At 36.9% G+C, this 27133-nt stretch overlaps 2 protein-coding genes across 9 annotated transcripts in view; one reads left to right on the forward strand and one right to left on the reverse strand.

Moving 5' to 3' along the window:
- On the reverse strand, positions 1-24666 carry BRD9 (bromodomain containing 9). Of its 6 annotated transcripts, none has more exons than XM_027662828.1 (18): positions 24521-24666; positions 23344-23564; positions 21582-21714; positions 19833-19893; positions 18771-18915; positions 17495-17605; positions 16558-16670; positions 14390-14479; positions 13447-13579; positions 11139-11214; positions 9765-9860; positions 8876-9008; positions 8054-8165; positions 6446-6484; positions 5917-5988; positions 4498-4600; positions 1719-1886; positions 1-1004 (listed from the first exon to the last, which is right to left on the reverse strand). In XM_027662828.1, the coding sequence occupies exons 1-18, from the start codon at positions 24591-24593 to the stop codon at positions 904-906; spliced, it is 1980 nt and encodes a 659-aa protein (XP_027518629.1). In that variant the 5' UTR covers positions 24594-24666; the 3' UTR covers positions 1-903. The 6 variants fall into 6 exon arrangements, with proteins under 6 accessions (XP_027518629.1, XP_027518628.1, XP_027518627.1 ...); XM_027662827.1 differs by having other exon boundaries at positions 16558-16673; XM_027662826.1 differs by having other exon boundaries at positions 16558-16733.
- Positions 24662-27133, forward strand: part of TRIP13 (thyroid hormone receptor interactor 13) — a 12681-nt gene continuing 10209 nt past the window's right edge. Inside the window, exons 1-3 of one of the 3 annotated variants that reach the window (XM_027662834.1) lie at positions 24662-24680; positions 25047-25149; positions 26709-26874. In XM_027662834.1, the coding sequence (XP_027518635.1) occupies positions 25058-25149; positions 26709-26874 (258 nt within the window). In that variant the 5' untranslated portion in view covers positions 24662-24680; positions 25047-25057. The other 2 variants (XM_027662833.1, XM_027662835.1) reach the window with 2 other exon arrangements.

Genomic DNA, 27133 nt, shown 5'->3' on the forward strand with positions numbered 1-27133 from the left:
TGCTTTTCTATTTTTATTAATATTTACAAAATATGGTAAATTTATAACAGTTGTCTGCTTGCACATAGCAATAGTACAAAATCCCTCAGTTCCGCAACTGATGCATTATCCTAGTGTGTTATAAAAGTTTTATTTTGAAGTTACTGAAAAGCACACCTTATTCTGTATTTTTTCCATTCACTTAGATATACATGTCATATTAAAAAATACACGTATTGTATTTTCTTGGTATTGCAAGATACAAGGGATCACAAAAACACCCATCTTTTTCAGATCCAGGGTAGAAGTCTAGTAGTGAGCATTTTACTGCAACTACCAAGTACCATTACTTTCAAATTAAGTATTCTCTAGAGTGATTAAAAAAAAGATTTAAAAATATGGGGAAATGCTTAAAAACAACTTCTGCAGATTATTAGCATTAGGAGGTGGGAAACAATAATGATCCCAATTCCAGTAGTTCTTTGTTTCTCCTTGGATATGTTCAGATTAAGACCTCAACAGAACTAGTAGATTAAATATATTAGAAATATTTAATGACTGCTGCCTTGATTCCGGGAAAATTATCACTTTTTAGTTTCTATAAAATATGAATTTTTCTAACACATTATTTGTTGTTTTTCAGTCAAGATTCACACACCAGTAGACAACAACCTCCCTTAATACACAAACTGAAAGCAGTTCTTGGTACATTGCTAACAACACAATGCACTAAGTAAGTTTTTTTCTTTTTTTCTTATTTTTTTTTCTTTTTTTTTTGGTTTGCATGTTTAATCCTGCATATACAATAATATTATACAGGAATCCTCATAGAAAAGAGGACAAAATTACAGTTTCTGTCATGGACAAAAACTTTATAAAAACATAATACAATTAAAATACAAAATATATATAGTACATGTCAGATTAGTTACTAGTGGCATTTGAGGTTTCTGGAGACTGAAGAAATTCATAGGGATCATGAACCATGTCTTGCTGTTCTCCAACACTCAGATGAGAGGGGCTTCCTGTAGAACATGGGGAAAAAAAATCAAAACTTTTAGAAGTACAGAAACATAATGAAGAGATAGTTATGTATATAAACAGCATGGTTATTTCACATTCTCAGTTTATACTTTTAAATTATATTTAAATAGGAGATTATGGAAAAGAAACCACAAATTCTTAGTAATTTAGCTAATTGCTTATTTAGTAATTGGAAAAGTAGTCATATTACTCTGAGTTGAAAAATTATACAAAATGCAATTGAGTATCATCCAACCAACATTTCCTGCCTTCTCAGAATGACACCAAATTGTTATGCAGTTTATCACCGAATTTTACAGTTAACAATGGAATGCTGTTTTAGTAGTTGCTGCATGCAACTATGCTGAAGCAAAATAAACTCCTTATATTTCTTATATATACTCCTTATATTTCTAAAGGCATTAAATGCAAATCCTTATAGGCATTTGCCAGTGAGTATCAATTTACTTCACGATTGCTTCAATCACACCTACTCAAAAATTAAGTAACTACAACTGCCCTGAATTCCAGAGGTCAAAAGTATGTCTTCTTAGTTGTCTTTGCCATACATATTTAAAATTAAAACATGACCCTGCAGTCAGTACACTGTTCTACCAGTGTAGTTTCACACAAAGATTCATGTAAATTAAAATGTAAGTTTAAATGAATTTCAATTGGAACACAAGTACTGCAACTTGTGACACAGCTAACTTTACCAAGATGATGTTGATCTCTTTCAGAGGTATTGGAGAGGGAACTCAAATTGGATGAAGGCCGTGATCCCACTCTGTCAGCCTGAGCTTCATGAAGGTCCTGCAGCAGCTTAGTTGTTTCATCCAGATGTAAATGATTATCGTCATGGTCAAGCTCCTTCTTCACTTTTCCTAAGAGCCACCAGTTACCAACGAAAATCCATAATTAGCATATGTACATTGACTCATGAATTACCAAGTCTTACAAAAAAATTCTAAAATAAATTAACACAAGTGTTGTCTATTACACAAATGACCTCAATCTTGCATTTTCCTTCGCACTTCTAAAAAGCAACAGCTGCAGATCTGCGTGATATTGGAAGATGAAGGAAAGCGCCACAGGAAATGGCTAAAACTGAACTGACCTGATATGCCCACTATTTAAACAGCTGTAAGAGCTTAATTTGTCTTCCTTATCTTTTAAACTCCAGATATGAAATCATAGGATGATTTGCTTTGGAAAGGACCTTAAAGATCATCTAGTTCCAACCCTGCTGCCATGGGCAGGGACACCTTTTACTAAACCAGGCTGCTCAAAGCTCCATCCAACCTGGCCTTGAACACTTTCAGAGATGGGGCATCCACAGCTTCTCTGGGTAACCTGTTCCAGTGCCTCACTACCTTTGCTCTAAATAATGCATTTAGTTTGCAGCAAAGAAGTCAACAGAAGGATCACTTAACTTAAAATACAGTTAAAATAGGACATGTAATTTATGGAGGCAAAGAAATCTCCATCACAGAAGAAAAGTATCTTCTCCAGTTACCGTGATTTTATAATAAGCCAAAAAAACCTGAAATTGGAAAAAACTGGAAATATGTGCCAATATATGCTATTCTTTCATCTGAAGACCTAAAAATAATTCACTCAACTTAAAACAGGAAAATAAACTCTTTCCCTTTGTTTTCTTCGATGCAATTCTTGCTATCTTTTCAAGAATTATGATAAGAAGTAATGCCATAAACTCTCTCTGGAAGCCAACTAATCTAGAAGTATGATTATTTACTTCTAGTTCAAAGAAGAAAACATAAGCAGTTTTCAGTGGCACAAGAAATTCACAGTAAGATTGATATGTCTAAACATTATCTATAAAATGGATATTCATTTTTTACTGAACTAAATAAAATTAGAGTGTGATAGGATAATCAGAGCTTATAATTGCTTTTCAAAATGCATCTATGTCAGAAATCCTGCTGGAGGGCAGGAGAGCTCTTCAGAGGGACCTGGACAAGTTGGAGAGATGACCTGATTCCAAGACGAATCAGATGAGGTTCAACAAGGCCAAGTGCCAGGTCCTGCACTTTAGCCACAACAACCCCATGCAGCGCTACAGGCTGGGGACAGAGTGGCTGGAGAGCCAGAAAGGGACCTGGGAGTTTGGATTGACAGGAAGCTGAACATGAGCCAGCAGTGTGCCCAGGTGGCCAAGAAGGCCAGTGGCATCCTGGCCTGGATCAGGAACAGTGTGGCCAGCAGGACCAGAGAAGTGATTCTTCCCCTGTACTCAGCGCTGGTGAGGCCACACCTGGAGTGCTGTGTCCAGTTCTGGGCCCCTCAGTTCAGGAAGGATATTGAGGTGCTGGAGCAGGTCCAGAGAAGAGCAACGAGGCTGGTGAAGGGACTGGAGCACAAGTCCTATGAGGAGAGGCTGAGGGAGCTGGGGCTGTTTAGCCGGGAGGAGACTCAGGGGAGACCTCATCACTCTCTACAACTACCTGAGAGGAGGTTGTAGCCAGGTGGGGGTTGGTCTCTTCTCCCAGGCAATCAGCAGTAGGACAAGAGGGAATGGTCCTAAACTGTGCCAGGGAGGTTTACATTGGATATTAGGAAGAAATTTTTTCCAGGGAGAGTAATCAGACAGTGGAATGGGCTGCCCAGAGGTGGTGGATTCACTGTCCCTGGAGGTTTTTAAGATGTAACTGGACATGGCACTTAGTGCCATGGTCTAGCAACCATGGTGGTGTTGGATCAAGGGTTGGACTTGACGATCTCAGAGGTCTTTTCTAACTTGGTTAATTCTATAATTCTATGATTCTACGAAATCTGTGGAAATCTTCTTTTCCTTTAAGTCTTTCATTACCTTATGTTTTATAATAGATAGTTTGGCCTCTTTCACATTCTGAATTAAAAGTATCTTAAAACATAAGCAGGTTGTTAGCTTGGATGACACTTGTAAAGGTATTTGACCAGCTCAGCAGCCTGCAGAAATGGCAACAGTACTTCTAGCATTTAAAAGATACCTATCAAAGGCATGTATTTGAAACAGCATCCTAATACTTTTACACAACTGCCTTATCTGAGGATAAAGTCTTTCCAGCACCTGAAGTTTATGATTTTTCTTCTGGGATATTTCAAGTGGTCATATGATCATCCTTCACATACTTACCTAATTCCCAAGTTATTTCAAAAGACATCATATGAACTAACATCATTTCTGAGCTAAAGCTCCACACTGATTCTTAAAGTTTATGTTACTATGAACACAAAATACAAGCAAAGTTATCAAAATTGTATTTCTTCAGTTGTACAAGAAAAGTTAGCTTGGATAGCACATGGATGTCTCAAAGGAGAAACAGAGCAAGGTTCATTTATCTTGTACCAGCCCTAGACTTTTACTTATGTCAAAATAGACTTGATACTACTTTTTGAACACTTTTTTATGTGTGTTTGACAGCAAATCCAGCTGTCATTTTGTCTGTGGTACAACTAAACCATAATTGATGTCCTGTATATTTAATTACTTACCTAACGAACTTAACATAGAAATATCAAGAGATACATCTGAATATGGTTTCATAGAGAGAAAATCCAAGTCAGAAGAGTTACTGTCTCCAGCAGATTCTCCAACCTATTAAAACACAAGAAATGGAAAGACTAGCCATAATGACAAGCTGTCATAATAACTTTCTACTGTTTAAGATAAATGCAAAATCCATTCCCTCAAAAGTGTGCATCACAACGCTTGAGACTGGGGCATCCATAACCATCTTGGCCAACCTGAAATTCAAATGGTAATTAAGTATACTTCGAACATGGTTCCAGGACAGACCAGTCATATGAATGGCAAGGGATGTGCACAGTAATCTAAGTATCTTTTATCTGATATCCAGAACTGCTGAAACTCAATTACACTCTCAAGTCCTTCATGTCTCACAGAAGAAGCCTAATAGGTGTCCCTATCATGAACCACTCCCAGATCCCCTTTTCCCTCATCTCCTCAATGCATGAACACTGGATTTATTGATATTTTTAGTATGGTGGGCCTTCCTACACATGGTATCAACTGGAACTGGCCTCTCTAGTACTTCTTCTATACATGTGTATAATGACATACAGCCTGCACTACAACAATTTCATTTCTTTCCACACCTGTTGCCATACTGCTAATGTAACGGCATGAAGTTAGAAATCAAAGTAAAAGTCACTAAGCTTCAAAACCTATTCTAACAGAAGTCTATGAGGATGCCTATTCCAGCAGGAGAAATAAGACACTCAGGTAAACACACAACCAGGTATTATCTTTTAGCAATATGAAACTTAGCACTTTAATGAATTAATTTAACCAGTCACCTTCTAGACAAAGATGACTTTTCACAAAACATAATGAATACTTATAAAACTATAAAATTTTATTAGTTGCTATATTGTAATCCATATAATTTTTATGTGAATTGGCATGGAATGCAATGCATTAGTTCTGTTGTCACAAATAAACTGAAAGATAAAACCCGCATCACTTAAAGAAAGATTTGATTAGTAGCTGTGAAAGCATAAAATGTGTGCATTTTTTACCCATGCTTTCTATGACATTTTCAATGGATGTGGTAAAACTAATCAATACTAATGATTTTTTACAATTTTACAGCAGGTTGAATCTCAAATATTCATCAGCAGATCAAGTATTGTTTTCAGTTTCCTAAGTGATCTTCCTGCATTGGATTTAATTACACATGCTGAAATAAACTGGAGAATACAGAACAATAAAGCCACTAACTGTCAAAGAATTAATTTTCAGTACTGAAACATTCTAGATACTGTAATTCCAACATTGTACTTCAGACTATGCACATCCTTGCCCTGAAACAAAATGAATGTCTCAATACTACTTTTTTGGGGTTTTTTATGTTTGTTTTTTTTTCTGTTGTTCCTCTCCAACCATCTTACCATAATCTGTTTGGAAGAATCCAGACAGGTATTATGCAACTTGTGTTCTTCTTTTATAAGAACTGGCAGAACCTAAAGAACAAAAGAGTATTTTAGATCTTAGCATTTCATAGCTTATGCTTACATTTCCTAAAAATGTTTTCCAATAACGCTTGTGTAATTTACTGGTTTAGCACAAGAAGATCCTGGGCCACCACAGAACACTATCACATTTTGTGATGTTTGAGTAGAACCTTTATGAAAAATAAAAAACACTAGCTCTTCTCTAAGGGCAACCATATACAATCACATAAACAATTTAGACCTAACCAGGACAGGCTCTTCAGGACTAACCTAACAGTCTCCTCTTTCTCCTATACTCCACTTACCATCTTTTTCTGCATTACTATACAGAACAGATGCACATTACATAAAATCAGGAACTTGAATGCTGGAAGCTCCAAGAACATCACTTTCTCTACCTTAAATGCCCTAACACCTTTTTGAGTTTAAAAAAACCCCAAACAGACTGAATGTCAGCATAACTTACCTTAACTTCATCCAGTGGTTTTACTGGGATGTTTCGCCTCTGGAAAGAAAGAATACTAACAATTGCTTCTATTCAACATATAATAAAGACCTGTTTCTTGTACAATTTCAAGTATTTTCAAACTTCATGCACAAAAGAAGGCTAGAGACAGCTAAGTTTTTCAGTAACAGTTAATGTTCTGCAATAATTTAGCATTATGCATTTTAACTAATCTTTGAGTCCCCCTTATGCTATTTCCTCTGTTCACAAATTTTATATTCAAAAGCAGTATCTTAGTCACTACTTCAGTAACTTCTGAATCACAAATCATCTAAGGTTGTGCTTTTAGAGATACTAATTCTTACTCAAATGTAGCAGCACAAAATGCTCAAGCATAAAACACCATGGCATATCATCACTGAAACACATTTAATTATGTGAAATCAGCGTATATCAACATACGTCACAACTGAACAGCACTTCTAAGTGTAAATACCCATTGACCATTTGAGAGGTCTTCAGAAATTCTCATATGGAACCACATTCATAGAACAAGGTGGCAAAAAGGAAAAGGCACATTTGTAAAGCTAAGTTCACTATGTTGTATACACACATTTGTATATGTAGAGAGTATTCAAAGTACAGGGTTGTAACTTTAACTAATCCTTTACATTTCTTCCTGTTTCATATACAGTCTTTTTCCTGGTAAAAAATAGCCAGAAAATTCTGAAGGATCGTCTTGTGGTTTTCATTCTATTGCCTCCTTTTCCCGAAACACCACGCACCTCATTCTCTTTCTAAGTGTGCAGAGATTTAGCATAATCTCATTTCCACCATGTCAGGAAATCTAAGTACCTTCCATCTTCCCATCCTGCCTCCCTTTTTTTATTCCTCAATCATTCACAAGGTCAGCATTTTAAATAGCAGACAATTATTTCAAACTAAGAGTGGTTTTCAGAGTGAAAATAACATGCAATTTCTATTAGACTATTTGGTCTTGGGAATGCAAACATTCCCACTAGAAGCATACATATTTCTGAGAAAAATCTCTTCTGCAATCTTAGTATGAATCCCATCAAGAAAGTGTTTTTGTAAATAAGTTCTTCCTTCAGACATACTACATGAATTTAAAAGTTAGCACTGTTGGGTAAAAGATACCTGTACAGCGATATTAATCTGTTCTTCAACCTTACTTCCATGTTCCAAACTATTAATTCTTCCACAAGAAGTATATTTTGCATTTCAATTAAGAAAAAAAACAAAAACCTCAACAAAAGCATTGCAATATAACTCAGAAGTAGGTATGTAAATTATCACATTGAGTGACAAGGCTGCCCAAACACTATTCAGTTGGTTGGTCCCTGCTGTGTCGCATGCCCTCGTCCCTTCCTTTCTGCAGCCATACAGTGAACCACAGAGAACTGACTGAGCCACAGATAAGAAAGAAAACTACTCCTCTGTTGATTAATTCAGTCTGGAATTTGGTTCACAGCATGGCTGCTTGAACAGCTAAGCTTGAACTGCTTAAACTGACAGTGGAAAGCAAAGCACTTCATACAACATTGAAAAACAAACAGGTTCATTCTTGTTCTGATGAACTTGTGACACTTCCGTGCATCAAGAACACACCTGCTTTAGCTGATAAATAGTTTTGGAATGATCGCCACTGGTGATCTGGTCCAGAAGATCATCCACTATTTTCTTGCTGTAGCTTCCAGCATCCTTCACAAATTCTTGTAAGCTAGCAGGAATGGAGATAAGCATTACAGAAAATGTTTATTTTTGTAAAAAATATTTCAACTCAAAATATGGTTTTCCCCAACAACACTACATTACACCTATATTTTCTTTGTTCTTTAACTCTTCCATGCTTCTTCAGAAAAGCAGTTAAGACACAGGTTTTTTTCTTTTTTCTATCATTGATAGTCAGTTAAAAAACAAAACCCAAAAAAGAGAAAAAAGCTTGCCACTAATTCTTTTGGTCCAAGATTAAGAATTAATGAAAAGTGGCATTTTCCTTTTCAAGTAACTTTAACTCTTTGAAATTCCTTGAAAAATATCACTGTTTTAAAGTCACTGAAATCTATTACTTGCCTATTTAAACTTATTTTCTGATGGGTGCAAAGCAGAACACTAAAACTTTAGCAACCTGTAATATACTGTTATTGAAGACCCTAATAACAGCCTTGCAATAAAACTGGATAATTTAAAAGGGTAAATGGAAAAAAAAAAATGCATCCCCCCACCTACAATCAAAAGCAAAAACCCAAAAAAGCGCACAAAAACCCCACCAACCAGAATGAAAGCTAGCTTCAAGTTTTATAGTGATTTATTTTAAAAATAAGTTTTAGAATAAAATATCAGGATTTGAACACTCCTAGTTGGCATTTAGTCCAAATTACTTTGCATAAAATTACTATAAGTTAGACTTTCTAATTAGGAAGTGCTTACCTTAAGGCACACTGTATTCCAGTTTCATCACCATATGCTGAGTACAAGAGTTCCATCTCATCTGGTTTCAAATCATGAAATATAGAGTTGTTTTGCAAGGAAGGTGCTGTACTAGCACTTGTAAGAAAGGTTACTAAGGTAGAAGAAAGAGATGATAAATGATTAACACGAGTGCAAAAGACTACTTGGGCAAAAAAATTGTTTTCTGAAAAGGCTGCAGAAAGTGCAGTGTCTTTTTTTCTCCAACTGAAATCAAGAGCAATATCTCAAGGACACTTCCAGACTCTATAATCAGTGCAACTATTTTAACCATATAAACAAATGTATTTATATTATTGGAAAATCAAGAACTAAGTTAAGCACCACACTCCCAGAAAAAAAAGATTCATGGCCACACCTCCTTTTATATTTCCACTTTTTGTGTGCATCTACTTTAGTGTTGGTTGCTAGTCACTTTCTGGACAGTAGATTAGAAACTATTAAAAATATCAATAATACAAGGAAAAAAAAATCCACAGTCTGCGAAACCCTCGTCATGTGATGCAAAAATGCAAGTGACTGAAAGTTTCTTACCCTCAACTGTAAGCACAGTTAGTCCAGAAAAATTATCTCCCACAAAGAAAACACACTACCATTATTGAAAAGCTTCTAGTGTGGCTGTAACACTATGGCAAAACATTAATCCATAAACTTCCTAATTAAGTGATGTTTAAGAAGAAGAAAAGTCATTTTAAAACTGCATTCTGCTGTCAGTGGAATAATTATACACTATAAGAATAACCAAGCAAACTTTCATACCACGACAGGTAGAAACTGAAACTATTTTATTTCAGGTAATTGCTCAAATATTTAAAAACCAAAAAGCTAAAACATGTTCTGTGGCATTTACCTTTATTTCTTCGTTCATCTTTAAAGCCCAGTGTAGTGAAGCCAGGCAGTAATTTGCTTGAGAGTGAACTCAGATCCACTGGGTGAGTCTCTTCCTCTAATAATTTGATTTAAAAGAAGACTTAGAAAAGCATTTAATGTGTACAATTTATGGTGAATATTTAGATTTTACTATTTTAAAATGTTGCAATTAACATAAAGACTAAATGTCTTCTAATCTATACATTAAACATAGGTACTGTAATTCAGGTTCTCCATTTAAACTTCAAACACATGCTGTAAATATGTTTCCGTGTCTAATTGACAAGATCTATGGCTTACTTATTTCATTTTTAGAGTATACATCAACGTGTGATGTATACTAGCTGATTCACAAACATTCAAGACCCAGATTTTATGAAGTGATAAAAGCAGTTTCTTATGTTGACTAAGTGGTAGTTCGTTTATAGAAATCCAGACACCATTACCATCACTGTCTAAACTTTCAGTGGCGTAATTTCAGAGGTATTAAAGCACATGAATTTTATTAATTTTTTATTTTTCAGATATAGGGAAGGGCATGTTAGCAGACAAAATGCTCAATTTCATTCCAGAAAAATTTACTACCAAATGAAAAAGAACTGAGACGATAATAGTGTTAAAGGCTCGTGTCTCCCAGTGTGATTAGTCTAAAGCACTCATATATTCATCAATGAAACAAGAGATAAGCTGTGAACAAATTCCAGTCTCAAAAGGTGCAAAGAAAGTGCTAAATCAACATGCCATACAGGAGCATAAATACTATGACATTTCATTCATTACAAACTTTCAAAACTTCTGCATTTTGAGTTTGAAACTAAAACAAGTGAAAAGTATAAGCCAATATAAATAGCATATAGTAGTAACAGAACAAAAAAAAAACCCCCAACAGAAAAGATCAAGAAATTTAGCTAATGATTTAAATTAGAAAATAAAAAGGTAAAAGATTATTCTGAATTTCATTCTGTGTATCGCACATTTACATAGGATTACAGCACCTTCATTCACCTTCAGATTATTAGGTTTTAACACTAAACTGTACTTGCAGCAAAAGCTTGTATTCCAAGTCTTTATAAAGTTGTAGCAATGTATAAGTGCTTATAAAGAGATATTATTTTATCTTCTTACTGTTAGAAATAGTAAAACAGAGCACCTGAAGAGTGAAAATTTGGAAGGCAAAGAGAAACAACTTTGGGGTGTTTGGGAAAATGGTTTGGGAGATAATTAATGAAAATAATAAAAATTGTTTAAAAATTAAAAAAAAATTAAAACTCATCTATACTACACAGGATCCTTATTTACAGTTAGGACTTCAAAATCTGCTAGAACATTCAAGACTGGAAATGTCTGCTTTTACCTTCTGCTTCAGGATCAGATGAATTTACTACGCTAAATAATAAAGTTCCATCTCCATTTTTTTTCAGATAACCAATCTGTGAACAGAACCACAAAGATATAGAAGTAATCATTCAAAACTGTTGAAAACTCAAAGAAGGAGTTACTTCCTTAAGAGAAAACTATAAAAATCATTTTTAGCTGTATTGGGATCCTGCACTGTGGTATTCACTTTTTAATACAGAGAATTATGGGTCACAGCTATTTAGCACCACTTAGCAAATGCTTCAGAACAGAAGACTTAGGAGTAGAAGTTCATATATGCAACTCCTTATTCATCTTTCTATATCAGATCTAATGTTTCCATCCAGACAAATCCAATTCCATTATCATTAGCATGAAGCCAGCCTCTCTGACTGCTAAATCTAGAACACACTTTCTTTTTAGAAACAGAACTCCTAGCCACAATCTAAGTCACTGCTTATTTTCAAATCTAGAATGAACTGCTTGTTTTCATATCTCACCCCCAACTTTCTCTAATTAGAATTACTTTTATGAACACACAGTCAAATTCTTAAAGAGGAAGAAGTGCTGCGACAGACCTATTGAATCACTCAAGCACAATGCTCAAAACACACATGTGAAAGACAATAGAGTACACCAGGGTCTGTAAAGATAGAGGCAGAGCTGATGCAACAAGCAAAGCTGAGGCCAGAAACTGACTACACATGAATTGGGCAAAAAAAGACTAACCTCTCAGTAAATGGGGAAAATGAAAACTATTCTCTCCCTATAGAAATATTAGTAAATACTTTGAAGTAAATTGAAGAATAAATCTCTCCCTATTTTGTTTTTTTCTCCCCTTCCTCTGAAAAACTTTAAAACTCTCTCTATACAGGAGGCCAAAGCTAAAGCTGGCATATAATAAAAACAGAGGTAAGAAATGAAGGACAGAGAATGAACAAGTGATGGCAAAAGTTAACAATGGCTGAGTTCTAAAAACATGCCAGTGTTACCTAGACTCTGAGATATACAGTGAGTTGTCCAGCTGATTAACAGCCTAGACAATGAAGAGCTGCACACCTCGAGCAACTTTCTCAAAAACAGACTGCATCAGCATGAAAGGCCTTTTCAGTGAAGCTAGTAATTAGCAGAAGACTGGTATTGCTTTAAAGAATTTTTAAAAAGCCACTGTTAATTTGGAGGTTTCAAACATCCTTCAATCCTAGCAAGTCTTCTAATTATCTAAAGAAACAGAAATACACTGAAGCTAAACCTTCACCCACTACTCTTTGAAGCTTTACTTCCTAATCCAGTTGAGCCTAAGGTGACTGCATAACAAGGGCCACTACTCAAGAAACAGACATTTAAGTTTGAAGACACACCACCACTAATGCTTCAAAGTAAAGTTTCTTCTGCAACAGTTGTGAAAAAATTAGGTAGAAAAGTCAGGACGTAGCAACATCCTAATTCTTTTCTTGATTGCAGTGGCCACTACAGTGACAGATGAGAAATGAGAACAAGGGTAGTAATAAGAGTCCACATGAGTCAACCGAAACAGAATAAATGTTTCTCAGTACAGGTCTGTTGTGAATGTCTGTAGCATTCACTCCAATCCCAGCATGAAGAAATGAAGGAATCCACCACTGCTATCACAAAGCCCATAAACAGATCGTTCTAAGGAAGCTGCACCAATGGCATCATTGTCCTTCTAACCCTTGGAAGGGCACAAAAGCCAAACACATGGAACAACATCGGAATCACATTCAGGACTATCAAACCTGGTCTCTTATCCCATTTATTGAAGGATGTCTGTATTTTGTACTCATGCTACAGCTGGCAGCTACTGTTTGTAGGTACAAAACTACAAGAGGTTACAGACTCTTCTCATGGAAAACTTCCCATTGGAATTTAACACTTTAAAATTCCTGAATTCCTTGGGTGTGTGGGGCAGGGAAGGAGGAATCCTAATAACACTTCAACCTATGCATAGTTTGCTTTTTCTGAGGTTGCAACAAGAAGAATGTGATGTTATTTTAATCACATGCTAAGGGCTGCAGTTCAAGACTGAGCAACATTTGCTTCCTGCAAGAGAATTTTCAAAGATGTTCAACACACAATACAACCCGAGATCCATTTAGGACACCCCACAATGGCTTTCAGTGGGAACTAAATGACACACAACAGCCATACTGGCAAAGCACACAGAGCATACATCCTAGATGGTACAGTCCCAGAAAACACAACACTAAAGCCTGTCTCCCAGCATGAATCAAAGCATTCAATAGTCAGATACAAAACGGAATTGCAAACTGCACTGTGCAGTGGACCTTGCTGTTGGGCAGATATCGATTGATCCTATCCCGAGCTTCATCTGCCGCATGTTCCACTAGCGCCAGGACATGCTCTTCAGCAGTGCTGTCTGTCAGGCTGCATGCATTCCCCTCAGGTTCAAAAATGCAGCTACAAAACAGAAGAGGAACAGCTGTAGAAATTAAAAGCGAAAACAAAACAAAGGGCTGAATTCTGGGTTTTCCTAATAGAACAATCAGTCCCACTACTCTCCCAGTATCAGTCTACTTCAGCATTTAAGTGGAATCATAATCATACTATGAACTGAAGTTTTGGAGCAGAAGCAGAGAACTACTAAACTACTGAATTTCAAAAATGTAATAGTTTCTGTACCTTGGTGAAAATGAAGTATTACAAAACAGAGACTGGGAGTAAAACTGCATTAATACAGGGTGAATGCTATATGCATCCTTAGTCTCCCACATGCATGAATATGCTATTTTCACAAATTCCAAACAGAAAGATGCAGAGAAGATATTACTTGATGAGGGATGGAAACTATGTAACTAATCAGAGAAAAAAAACAACAGGCTTATCATATCGTTGCTTGCAGTAGGACACAGCTCCCAGTCTAACAGGGAGTCCTTTACTTCCTATGTTTGTTAGTATTGGCAATTAGCATTCCTAATCAGTATTAATCACACCATTCCTCGTAATTGAAATTACTAAATTTAACATTTATCTTTCAGTAGATCCCTTTCCATTAAAGCACCAGAAAAATAAAATTGTAACAGATAAGCATTTCCAAGATGGAACAGGACATAGGTATTACATAAAATCAGAAGAAGGTAATATCATAAGGACAAGTGTGAAGATATCACAGAATATGGCAGTCTTCATTATATTTTATATATAAAATAAACTTGGTACATCAAAATATTTCAGGGCATTATAGGGACATTAGACACTAGGGCCAAACACCTTAGGTACTGGGTAGAGCATCTCCTCACACCAAATCCATTTCTCTCTCCTGGGTTATCTTCTTCCATTTGCTTAGCTAAGAATTTCTCTCTGTATAGAGATTCAGATCCGATACACAAGTAAGTTTTGCTATTAAAGACAATAAAAAGATCACAGGATCATACTATTATGAGACAAATGTGTTATACAATTTTTGTGTCATTGAAACTTAAGAAAGGGTGTACACAGCAGGAAACTCCTCAACAATTGGCACTTACTGTCACACTCTACAGGATAATTAAAGGACAAGAATTTTAAGAGAATGTTCAGAAGGTTGCAACATCCTGAACAAAACTTTCAAAAACTACTTAAACATTAGGATGTCCGAGTGATGAAGTCACTTTTTAAGCTACAGTATAGAGGTCTAAGCTGCTTTAACACTTTCCAAGCACTGACTTCCCTCTTTCCCTTTTTATAACTGTGAAATATGAAGGCAAAAATATCCGCTATTAGTTTCAATTCTCCCCGCAAAGTTCTTACTGTTCATCAAAAAGAATAATACCAATCTTACTGATGCAAAAATACAAGTGTTTAAAAGGTCAAGTTAACTAGAAAAAACAAATTCATTCCAACGACTAAAGTTGCATAAACATTGAAAACAATAGGAAGGTAAATTAAGGTAAATTCATACCACAAACTCATTGCAAAGAAACTGGTACCCAAATAAAATCAAAGGTCAGTTATTTTTAACTACGTGAATTGTATGTTAAGGTACATATCAAAGACAGAGCAGTACTACATGGATTGGCAGTGTCATTTGCTTGCTCTTTGGCAAAGTACGAAAATACTCCTGTAGCGGAGTTTATGCAAGAATTAATCCTGGGCACCATACAAAACAAATTATGTATCTCCTAAAAAAAACCAAAGAACCAAAAACCAAACTACCTCCCCCTCAAAAAGGTGCTTTCAGTTGATTTCTATATACAATTCAAAAAAGAAGGAACAAATGACATTTTGTTAGTTCTCCATTATAAAGCAAGAGGTATGTTTCTGTATGCTGTCAACAGAATAGTTTCCACTAAAAAAATTACTCTGTTTAAAATTTTTTTTGAAGATACATGTTGCAGTCTTCTATTTCCACAAAACAACTACATTAAAATACCACTTCTTTCATCAGACATTAAAGAGGACTACAAAAATGCTTGAAGGCTAAAAGAAAATAAAAGATCTGGCTGATTGGGACTCTAAAGTTCACTTTTTAAAAAAATGAGACAAGACATTTCACCTTTTTTACTTTGAAGGTTTAAGAAAGAAGCCTGCAGAACACATCCACATGATCAGATTATTTAAGACATAACTAGTGATGCTCTGTTACAGGTTTTCTTTCTTAAAACTGCAGCTGAGATAATGCTCTACAATTTAAATTCGACATCTGTCTTTGGATGTTTATGCAAGAACACTGAACAAAAGTTGCTTGTAAATTACAGTTTCTGCTAATATCTCATAAAATAACTACATTTACATTCAAAAAATTTTACTAAAATTGGATTTTAGCTGTTATAAAAACATGGCTTTGAGAAATGGGGGTGCCTATTAGTTGGAAGATATACATTGCACTAGCAATGTATTTTATAAAGAAGTTTAATAAGATTTCACTGGGGAGATGTTATCATCTGCTCCAGAAACAATCTCCTGTATCTACACATCATGCCAGATAAGGTTAAAGTTAAATAAAATCATTCACTGATCTGGGACCACTTTGCCCTCCCAAAAAGATCCTGTTACATTTTGATACAGTGATCCATTTTAGGAAAGGAGAAAAAAGGGACAAAATGCAAAAGGTACTTGTGGCTATATTCAAAATAAAGTAATATTTCTAAACATCATGAGAAGAAACTACTCATTACTTAATATAAAGAATAATAAAAATAACTATATAGACATTAACTGTAAGTGTTTAAAAGAATATGCAGTTATCTTTTGAATTGTTTGTTTCAAGTTGGGAATCGCTGGGTTATTAAACAAGTTCTATAAATAAACAAGCAAACAAAATACAATAAAATTGTCCATTTATCCTATGGACCTCAGCAAAAAAGGCTGAAAAGAGGGTTTTTTCCTCAGTTCTTTGCTGCTGTCTAATGTTACAAAAGCTGCAACAAAGCAGTATGCATGCCCATTAAAACCTTTACCTAATAACTTCTTTATTTTGCTTTTTGGATTTCTTGGTAGTCTCTGCTTGTACGGGAACAACTTCAGGGACAGGTTCTTCAACTGCTGTATCTTCATCACCCAGAAGAGCTGCCTGCTGAGAAAAATCCATGTCCTGCATAAACGACATGCTGCGCTTCAAAGCTAACAGCCGTTCCTAGAATCAGAAAGGACAGAGCGGCAGGGACTTAACCTTTCCCTCATAGCCAAGATGCTATGATAATGGGATGGGATGGGAATGGCCATGGCCTTATTTTGTTCTTAATGTCTCGTTTCCAATGGCGATGCAACATGATTTGGTCATGGTAGCATGGCATCAGAATTTCTGCAGCCCAACTATCAAGAGAGAAACAAACAAACAAACAAACTGCATATACAAAACCAACTATTTTACACAAAACTTACCATCACTGTAACACATGCACACACACACACAACACGTGCACACGGAGCAGCTCACCAAAACTTCATTTTAAAAGCCAACGACTCTATTTGAGTAAAAAGCGTATTTGCAACACACCTGAAAATTCCCCCACACCCAACACCTTGAAAAAAGTAGAGCTTTCTCGTTTATGCAGAAGTAAAACTTAAGTGAGATCTTGTTTTCAAAGTTCCACGCAGAAGCAATATTTGACAATAGGGTTTTATAGATGTGAATCTTAATTGCTTCCACTGAGGCCAGGGGAAGAAACTCCTACAGACTTCTGCAGTGCAGATATAGTTGAGAAATAAATAAAAATTACTGAGTTATAATAAGAATGCTATCAAGTTCTTAAATATAGCAGCACTACCAGGCACTGCTATGGTTAAACACAGAAAGATGAAATAACATTTATCATTGTCACTAATTATATTCCTTTTAAGTATGATAACAACAAAAAAACCCCAACTGTTTTCTGTTTTTAATAGGTCTCTTACTTTGCTCATCATCTTAAAGCCTGTGTGCAGTATCTTCTTGGCTAGCTTGTAGTAAACAGTATCTGGTCTGTTGTAAGTCATTGCATTATCACACATCAGTTTAAAATCTGCCTGTAAAATACAAGACAAAAGAACTGTTAGAAAGTCTAAGTCCTTTATTAAATGACTAGAAGATACCATTCCACCATGGCAGCTCTGTGATGAACACAGTAGTATTTTAGCAGCAAATTCATGGAGTAAATGCAAGCCAAAAAGTAACACAGAAATGCAAACAAGCCTTTTTTGTTTCTTCAAGATGCTCCCAAACTTCCCTTTTTAAGTAGTTGAATAAGACAGTCATGCAAGTCAGAATTTAGAGACCTGAAGGCACTGCTGATGGCAAGGTTATTATAAATACTTTTTTACTATTTCCTACAAATCTCTGTAGCATACCTAACAAAACAGAATAATCTTTGGCAAAGCACTTGTAAAAAATATAAGCCATTCTTTGTTCACCTTGCTGGACCTTTCAAGAGAAGAGATTAACCCTGAGAAGCAAGCCAATGGTCTCTGTCAAGTTTATTGTTACATCAACACCACTCTAGGAAACAGTAATTCTGAAGGCAGCTAACAGAACTTCATGGATCAGTTAAGGAAAACTCCTTTCCTTCCAGGAGCTGGCGATATCATGAAAAGATTTCTTACTGCACTCTCTGTAAGACCACGATGCATCTAACAAAGTATTACAACAATAACAATACATAAATTAGCTATGGTAAGTTGCCAATAAACTTGCCAAGTAATTTTCTGCCATTTCAAATGAAGCCATATGGAAAATAAGACAATTAAAGATAAAAAATATGTAGTTGTTATCGACTCTTACACAAGAAGTTTCAGTATATCCATAGTTCTCTTGCAGACAAGTCAAAATTACATTTTAATCTATCTAACCAGGTCTAGATTCAAAAAAAAAAAAGAAAAAGGAGAGGCAAGGAGAGGAAAAAAAGAGTTCCAGGTTCTTCAACCACTTAAGTCTTCGTGATAGCCTCACTCCTGTTTAAGTATAGCAGCATGCTTTCCATAGAACTTTAGAACATGTTTTTGGTATCCACAGTAATTTGTAGTAGACAAATTTGTAGAATCTGACAAATACAGAGTATTCGTAACACACTGAATACACAAAAGTGCTCAGTTCTGAACAAAATCCACATTAATTAATGTCAGAAAAGCTTCTACAGTTAAAAAGAATCTTCAGTTTCTTATTAGTTCTGAAATATCTACATCTTTATTAATTCACCTTGAATTCAGTGACTGATTTGTATTCATTTGCTGCAATTTTTTCCTTCATCGTACCAAAATCCATAGGGTGTTTTATTATCATGGAATATCCAGGAGCGATGGCATCCGTGACTGGAAAAGCAAAAAACCCATGAGGATCTTTCCTAAAAATAAAAACAATACATTTAGATTTATAGCAGCAAACAAAACAGTTCTTGATTTTATACCACAATAATGACATAATAGTAGTACTTATAAAAGAAAAAACACTAAAAGAATTCTCATAAAACAGAAGCATGTTTGACAAATTTCTTGATAAATTAAAGCATTTTGATTATACCTTTGTAGATTTTTTGAAACACATTAAAAAAGTCTTTCAATTCAATGATCAAATTATCAAGTCAAGCTAGTTCTTGCATTTTTTAATTAATTTTTGTATGTTTTCTACAGCTCTACACTCCAAATTGGTCTTTTGGCTTCACTGAGTAAAAAAAACCAATTCTTCTGTTCATAAGGTCCTCTAAAAATAAATACAATGTTTAATATTTTTGAACTAGTTCCCAATTCAGCTTATTGCTATGTAATAAAAAGGATTTTTTTTTTTTTAACATGAGGTAAAGGCTTAAGATCTTATTGAAAACAGTAAAATAAAAAGCCTCTCCAAATTAAGGGGATTATCAAGTAAGCAGGTATAAATTTATTTTGTATCTGACAGGGGACACAGAAATAAACATAATTAAATTAAAACAGTTCAATCTTTTAAAGCATTACAGAATCATAACTGGGTTTTAATCCCTAAATTAAATCATCAATATTTAATAAATTTAAAATGGCAATTACACTGGTCCAAAACACTTACTTCCCTGCTAAATGCTAGAATTGTCAAGTTTCTAATAGTTTTCCCAAACTAATCTTTAAAAACTACCAGGTCTGCCATGATTGCAAAGGTTAACAGATATACTACAGTCAGTCTCCAGGCACTATTTTCAAACATAAAACCAGGAGAAGAAGTTGTAAAGTAACACATATAAATATGCATTAGACACTGTTGACACAGCTGAAGGTACAATACAGTTTATACCTTTGAAGCTGGCGAAGGAAGTGTTCTAGTAATTGCTGGATCGGTGTGCTCTCGTTTTCAGCTGCATTTTGAGATGAAAACACAGATATGTGCAAGGAAACAGAACACAGGTATATTTATTTATTTAAAAACATAAATACCAGAGAGAACATCTTAACTACAAGTACAGCTTGCATATCTGAAGCTCAGCGTGACATAGGTTTCAAAGCAGAAGCACACAGTACTTACTTCTTCTCCTTTACTGTTTTCTGAGCTTTCATCACATTAAAAACTAATAGACACTAAGTCAGATGTAATGCTAAGTTTTATAGCTCTAAGAATATATATTGATAAGATTAAAATAAGATGTTATATATTTTTACAGGAAAAGAAAAGTGAAACTTGGTTGCTGAAATCATGTAATTGGGAAATCCATATTCTTACAACATGTTATCAGTGCAATTTTAATGGTTTCTTTACCATTAACCCCATGCAATTAGCTTCTCTGAACCTTTCAATCACTGAGTGACAAACAGATGCAGATCTGCTGGCACGTGAGGTACTGATTACAATTTCACTTCCTGTACAGGTACAAATTGCACGATTAATACTACTCGTTAATTACTTGTTCCATAGTTCAGAGAGGTTGCCTTTAATGTGAAGTTTGAAACACTAAACAAGCAGCATGCTGAAATCTAGAATTAAAACTCCAACTCTTCACCATGATATTGGAGTGACATTTCCCTTCTTAACTGGAATAGGTAAGGTAATTTATATGCTTTGAAATATCATTTTACAAGCAGATGAAAATAGACTAATAAAGAGATTAGGTTTTAGCCTGTCAGTTTTCCAAGGTTCCTGACTACCCTGAGACATAAAACTCTGACCAGAAAATTTCAGTTACCTTGCCAGTTGATGGCCAACATTCCTCAATTTAATGCCCAGTCATAATAAGAAAACTCCTCAATTAATTACTTGACCAGTCAAAGGGCAGTATTCCAAAGACAAGACACACAATATTCCTAAAGACACAGTTTTTTGCTACCAGGGTCCACTTTCAAGCATATGTGTAACTGAGATCATGATGTATTTAAAAATTCTCTTAAGTAAAAGTTTCCACTGGATAATGTTGAGTTTTAACTATCAAGCAATGGCTACAGGTAGAAAAAGCATGACAAAATCTGAAATAAATGAACACACAGAAGTTGCCACACACAGTTTATAAATATTTTGGCTGGTGACAAGAATTAAAAATTGGTAAATGAAAAATAGGGTGGTGTCTATGGTCTTTAGAGACACCCTATCACAACTTCCTGTTAATGAAAATAGACACTAAAACTCAACATATGTTATAAAAAAAAGAGTGTAACAACAACCAAGCCGTCTTCACAAGATTTTTTTTTTTTTTGCCTTGAACGAAGGAAAACTGAAATTTCAGACATTCCGATCACTGTTCAGTAAATGCTAATGATAAGGCATTAGGGGAACACTGTGCACAATAACACTTTTATGCTAGCTTTATTCTGCCAAGTAATAGAAGCCAGAGACAGATGTCCTTGGCAACTTCAGTCACCTGAAAACAAATCTACTAAAACCTGTAAGCACCATGAGGAATATTGACTTTTCAGACAATGCAAAGTTCTAAATGCTGGAAAAAGTAAAGTCTCTAGATTTCAGCAAATCTTCACGAAAATTTTACATTTTGGTACATTTGACAAAACTTCTTTGTCCATGCTTTTAAAAAATGATTTAATTCCTCACGCTGCTCACCTGGCTGAGTTCTGCATGCTCTGACAGGACGATCTGGAGGAGGTTCAACCTCTACTTTTTTCCCAGGATCAAAGTCATCAGTTTCTCCTTCAGTGTCACATTGTTCTTTCTCCCTTTTCCTCTTTTTCTCTTCCTAGCACAGCAGGAAGAAGACATCTTTTAGAAGAACATACTTGGAATGTGCAATCCCACACACCAAAAGAAAAGAGACAGTGATTTCTTTTATTTGGAATAATCATTCTATATCTGAGTCATAATATGGTTTAAACAACACTGCATATATTTTCACTATCACTTTTTCAATTTTCTTCTCCAATTAAAACTAAACTGTTCGTCTTTTGCTACTTTGTATTTAACATAGTATTGTACTATCATGACTGTACTTTCATGGAAAAGAATGTTGAACTCTGAAGGTATTTATATGTAAAATTTCATGATAACAAGCTACATTAGAGGGCAAAGGAAGTTAATTTACTATTCAGTAAAGATTAGTCTGGAGCTCTGCTTTGATCAGTGTACTTTTGTTTGGTGCATTGAACAGGAATGAGTAAAGTATGTGATAATTCACAAAGCCCACAAAAGAACCACAAGGACTGCTCTGTAACAGTGGTGGCAATTAATGATCTCTTCCTGAGCTTCACAGCAAAGGCAAGCCTAAATCATTCCTATAATCTTGCAGTCATTATCCATGTTTTCACAGAAAAGCATGTTTTCATTAGCCTTGTTTACTCTGCTGTTTTGCTTCTTAATTACGTGTTAGCTTATTTTGAATGCACCAACAGTGAAGTTCTGGGAAAAAAATCCAAACTATCCCCACACTGTAACTTAGGAAAGGCAATTGATGATGCAATATCTTGTATTAAGGACAGTTGTTTTGCTTTATTTCAAGTCCCAGCCATACTCTTCACTGAAACATTTGTACTAAGAAAATTTTGCACTGTCTATGCTGTATTCAAGCAATTGAGTCTAACAAATCAATTGGAAATGACAGATGTTAGCCACAAACCCACACACAGTAGCACCGAAAATGAGCAAAACTACATAACAAAAAAAGAACTAAAAAAGCAGAGAGGTCAAAGAATCATTAGTACACAAAAGAAATACTATTAAAATTAAATTGTACAAGTAACTGTAGTGTCCATGCCTTCTTGCTGATTTTAATCAAACTCCTCAAGGTTCAACACAGACAACCAAGGCGACCACACCATTTGTTACTAGCAAAGTCACAAAGCCTTGCATGAAGGTTATTCTAAGAGCCAGTCTAACTATTGTACCACAGTACTCAACAGATCAGATCTCAGAAAGCTGTTTTGAGTAAACATATCAATTTCAATGTCCAGCATCTTGGTATATCTCAGGAAGAGAAATGCAATCAAGATTTATTTGAAAAGTTGAAAATACTCTCCCTGAAAGGGTAGCAAAACATGATTGTGACCTGGCTGAAATACAAAACATCCAACTTAAAAATGGAAGTATTCACTCAAAGCAAATAAATAAGAAAAATGAGCAGTTGCAAGAAGGAAGCTTTTACTTTGTTCATAGAATCATCACAAGTATATATCTCCTTTAAATGGCAGAAATACACCAATACACACACAAAGGTTTTCTAAATTTATGAGGTGCTAAGTTCAGACAGTAGGCTTTTTGGAATAGTGATTTAAATAAACAAACAAACAAAAGCTCTGGTACTCTGCACCAGATTTTAGATCTGATAAGCAAGTATGGTGGCTGCTGTGCCTGAATTCTAAAACTCTCAGCTTACCTTTCTTTTTCTTCTTTCTTCATCATCTAGATGCTTCTCTTTTTCCTTCTCAGACTTTTTCTTCTTTTTTTTCTTCTTTTCTTTATGTCGTTCTCGCTCATGATCTGATCTGTCATCATAGTAACTAGAATCATGCCCTGACCCAGAGAGTTCGGTCACTTCACTTCCTCCAACTTTAAGCACCAGCTTTAAGGGTTTTTCCAAAGGTTTATCCACATAATCTAAATTAAAAAAAAAAAAAAAAAAAAAAAAAAACCACCAAAACCAACATTTCATAAATGCACAGAGAGATGATAGCACACAGCAATTACAGAATCACAGAACCAATTCGGTTGGAAAATACCTCTGAAGTCATTGAGTCCAATCTATCACTGAACACCACAATGTCAACTAGATCATGGCACTGAGTGCCACATCCAGTTTTTCCTTAAACATCTCTACAGATAGTGGCTCCACCACATCCCTGGGCAGCCCATTCCAATATATAACCACTTTTCCTCCAAAGAAATTCTTCCTAATGTCCAACTCGAACCTCCCCCGCTGCGGCTTGAGGCTTTGTCCTCTCATCCTATCACTAGTTCCCCGGGAGAAGAGCCCAACTCCCACCTGGCTACAACTTCTTTTCAGGTGTTTGTACAGAGTGATAGGGTCATGCTGGAGCCTCCTTTTCTTCAGGCTAAAAACCCTCAGCTCCGAAGCTTCTTCTAGAAATACCGTTTGTAAGAATTTGCTGCACGTCAAAAATATACACAACACATTTGGAAAGAAAACAATACCTAAGACTCATAAATCCAAACTAATAGACAGTCGTTCAGCACATGTTACGTTGTGATTTTCCACAAACCCGTAACACGGAAGAAACCGATTCCTCGGCTTTCCCTGAAAACGCTGCAAGATCCTTGTCAGAGCGAGGTGAAATTAAGCATCACCTGAGCACCGCAGAGACCGGATCCCATCAGGAACAGCCGCAGGAACCACGGAGACGCCCGGGCTCACAACCCACCCCTCGTCCCGCGTTCCCCAGGCCGCCCCCGTCGCCGGCAGCCCCGGCACTTAAACCAGGGCCTGTCCCTGTGAGCCCCCCAGCCCTGCAGCGATGCCGGGTCCCGCCGACAGCCGGGACGGAGGGAGGGGCGGGCGCGTCCCGGGCACAGAGAGGGTCTCCCCCGGCGCTTACCGCTGTAGGCGGTGGCGGAGGTCGAGCGCCATTCTGCCTTCTCCGCTTTGTGCTTCTTGTGCTTCTTCCCCATGTCAGAGCCAGCGCCGGAGCCTGAACCAGCCCCGCCGGAAGCGCCGGGACGGGCGGACCCTCCCACCCCGGGCGGAGGAAGATCCGGGTGAGGAGCCGACCCGCCCTGCCCCGCACAGCGCGCCCTTTACGAACGGGCGGCGGCCGCAGTGTGTTGCCTCGGGTTCGTCCCGCGCTCCCGGGCTCCTTCCCGCTGCGCTAGCGCGTCTCTCCCGAGACCGTGCCTGCCGTGAGGTCATTCCCTGTGTCCAGCGTTGACGGCAGGAGCGGCCCGGCCGCGCTCGCGGCGTATCCCGAGGCTGACGTCGCCATCTCCTGAGGGAGGGAGGTGCCGATCCCGATCCTTGCCGTGGGCGAGGTGCATGCGGACGGGGCACCGGGAAAGGACCGGCTGTGCCCTGGGCGTATAGCAGACCCTGGGAATTGCTTCTCCTTGGTATAGCTTTTCCCCTAGGAGCGAGAAGGATGGATGATGCCGCAGGGGAGCTGAAGCAAGCGCTCCCAAACGTGTGTGACAACGTTCAGATCCATGTGGAAGTTCATCAGAAATCGAGCAGGTCTCTCTGATCACCGTGTAACTTTCTGTAACTTGTGTCTGTTCCCTTTTGTCCCCCTGCTGTGCACCCTCAGGAGCCCACAGGACTCTGCTCTGCCATCTCTGTGCTCTCCCATGAGTTTCCACGCAAGTGTCTCTTCCTAAGATTGAACAAATCCATTTCTCTCAATTTCATCTGATAATCAAGTTGGTGGCCACATTCGGGACTTGCTCTGGTTTATCCTTGTCTCTGTTATGGCAGAGCTTGAAACTGCACGCAGTAGTCCAGATGTGGTCCCACAAAGGCAGTGGGTGGAAAGAATTGCTTTCCCTAATGTTGACACTCTTGGTAGCACAGCCTAAAATAAGGTTGACCTTATTTGTAGCAGGGGCACACTGCTGGCTCACTGCCATTTTGTCTAGCAGTACCCCAGGCCCTTTTCTGCAAAACTGCTCTTCATAAAGTTGGCCTCTGCTCTGTTCTGATATCTGAGCAGTGAATGGAGAGATAGGATTTCATGTTTACTTTTGTTGAACCTCCAGAAGTTCCTGTCAAACTATATCTCCAACCTGCAGAGGTCCCTCTGAATGGCAGCCCTGCTCTCTAGAGTACTGACAGTCTCCCTGCTTTGGTGTTATCCATAAACTTGCTGCAATTGCTTTCCATTCCATTGTCAAAGGTGTAAATGAGGGTGTAAAAACAGTGTTAACAGTACCCCCACACACACCTCTTCCAGCCTGAGTTATTGGCAGCTCTGCTTAGTCTTTGTACTAATAATGACAAACCTCTGAGCTGGACACTCCAACCACCTCACTCTCCATTTATCCAGTCCTTCTCTTAACTGTCTGGCTATCTGGATACAATAGGAGAGCGTGTCCAAGTTGTTGCAAAAATCAAGTTGTAAAATATCCACAGCTCTCTTTTTGTCAGGCTTAAAAAACAAGGAACTTGGAATTTGCACTGGTTATACATCACCGAAATTGCAAGACTAAGTTAAAGCCTTTCTGAAATCTTGAAATGGCATTCCTTTTCCTGTAGCTTTTTTCTCTTCTACTGGAATTCTGCTTATAGTGTGTCCCCATCCCGAGGTACCAGCTGGCCTCAGACTTGAAAGTATAATGGAACTTCCAAGCTAATCTTACCACAGTCAGACTAATAGCTTGGCTATGAGTTTTTCTGTTTTTTCTGCTGCAACACAATCAGATTGCATAACTGATTTCCATTCTTGAAGTCTTCTAGCTGTGTCATTGTGTGTCCCCTGATATGATCTCAAACAGAGCAAATAGTATTCTTTGGATTGTGTCTTTTAGTGCACAAATTAAAAACAAGTATCAAGTTTGTTGCTTTTGCAAATAGACTGAATTTGATAGGGTTTTTTCTTTTTTCCTGCAGGATGTCGCGGGGGAGTTAAGTGGGTTTTTTTGTATTGGGTTTTTTTTGTTGTTTTGTTGGGTTTGTGTGTGTGAGATGGAATCTGTTTTCCTTGAAGACTTAGTGTATGAAATAATGCACTCTGACACTAATTCATATTTTCTTATAGATGTCAATGCCATGTAGTAATGGTGTTCCTTTCTCGTTAGTGTGGCCAAGAAAGAAGATATTAGGATGAGTGTCCTAAAGCTGTTGAACAGACATACCATCGTGTTTGGTGATTACAAGTGGACAGAGTTTGATGACAGTTTCCTTAAGAACAATGTGCAGTCTGTGTCGATTGTGGATACGGAGCTGAAGCTGAAAGACAGACAGGTATTTGCAGTCAAGAATGTACAGCTCTGTTCATATGCCCGTGAACTAGTTGTAGGTAAACTGGTGGTGGCCTAAGGACATAAGCAAGACAAGGTCTATAGGATGACGTAGTATCTCTTATTAGGCTGACTAATATAACCAGGAAAACATGGCTAATTTTTTGGGCCTACACTGCTTAGTAAGGTCTGAAACAGGAACAGTAGGCTTCAGAGATGAATGCCAGCTGAAAACTGTAGCTGTCTTTTGTTATAATTAGCTT

Source organism: Corapipo altera, unplaced genomic scaffold, assembly GCF_003945725.1.
Source record: "Corapipo altera isolate COAL_440 unplaced genomic scaffold, ASM394572v1 359, whole genome shotgun sequence".
Lineage (NCBI taxonomy): Eukaryota > Metazoa > Chordata > Aves > Passeriformes > Pipridae > Corapipo > Corapipo altera.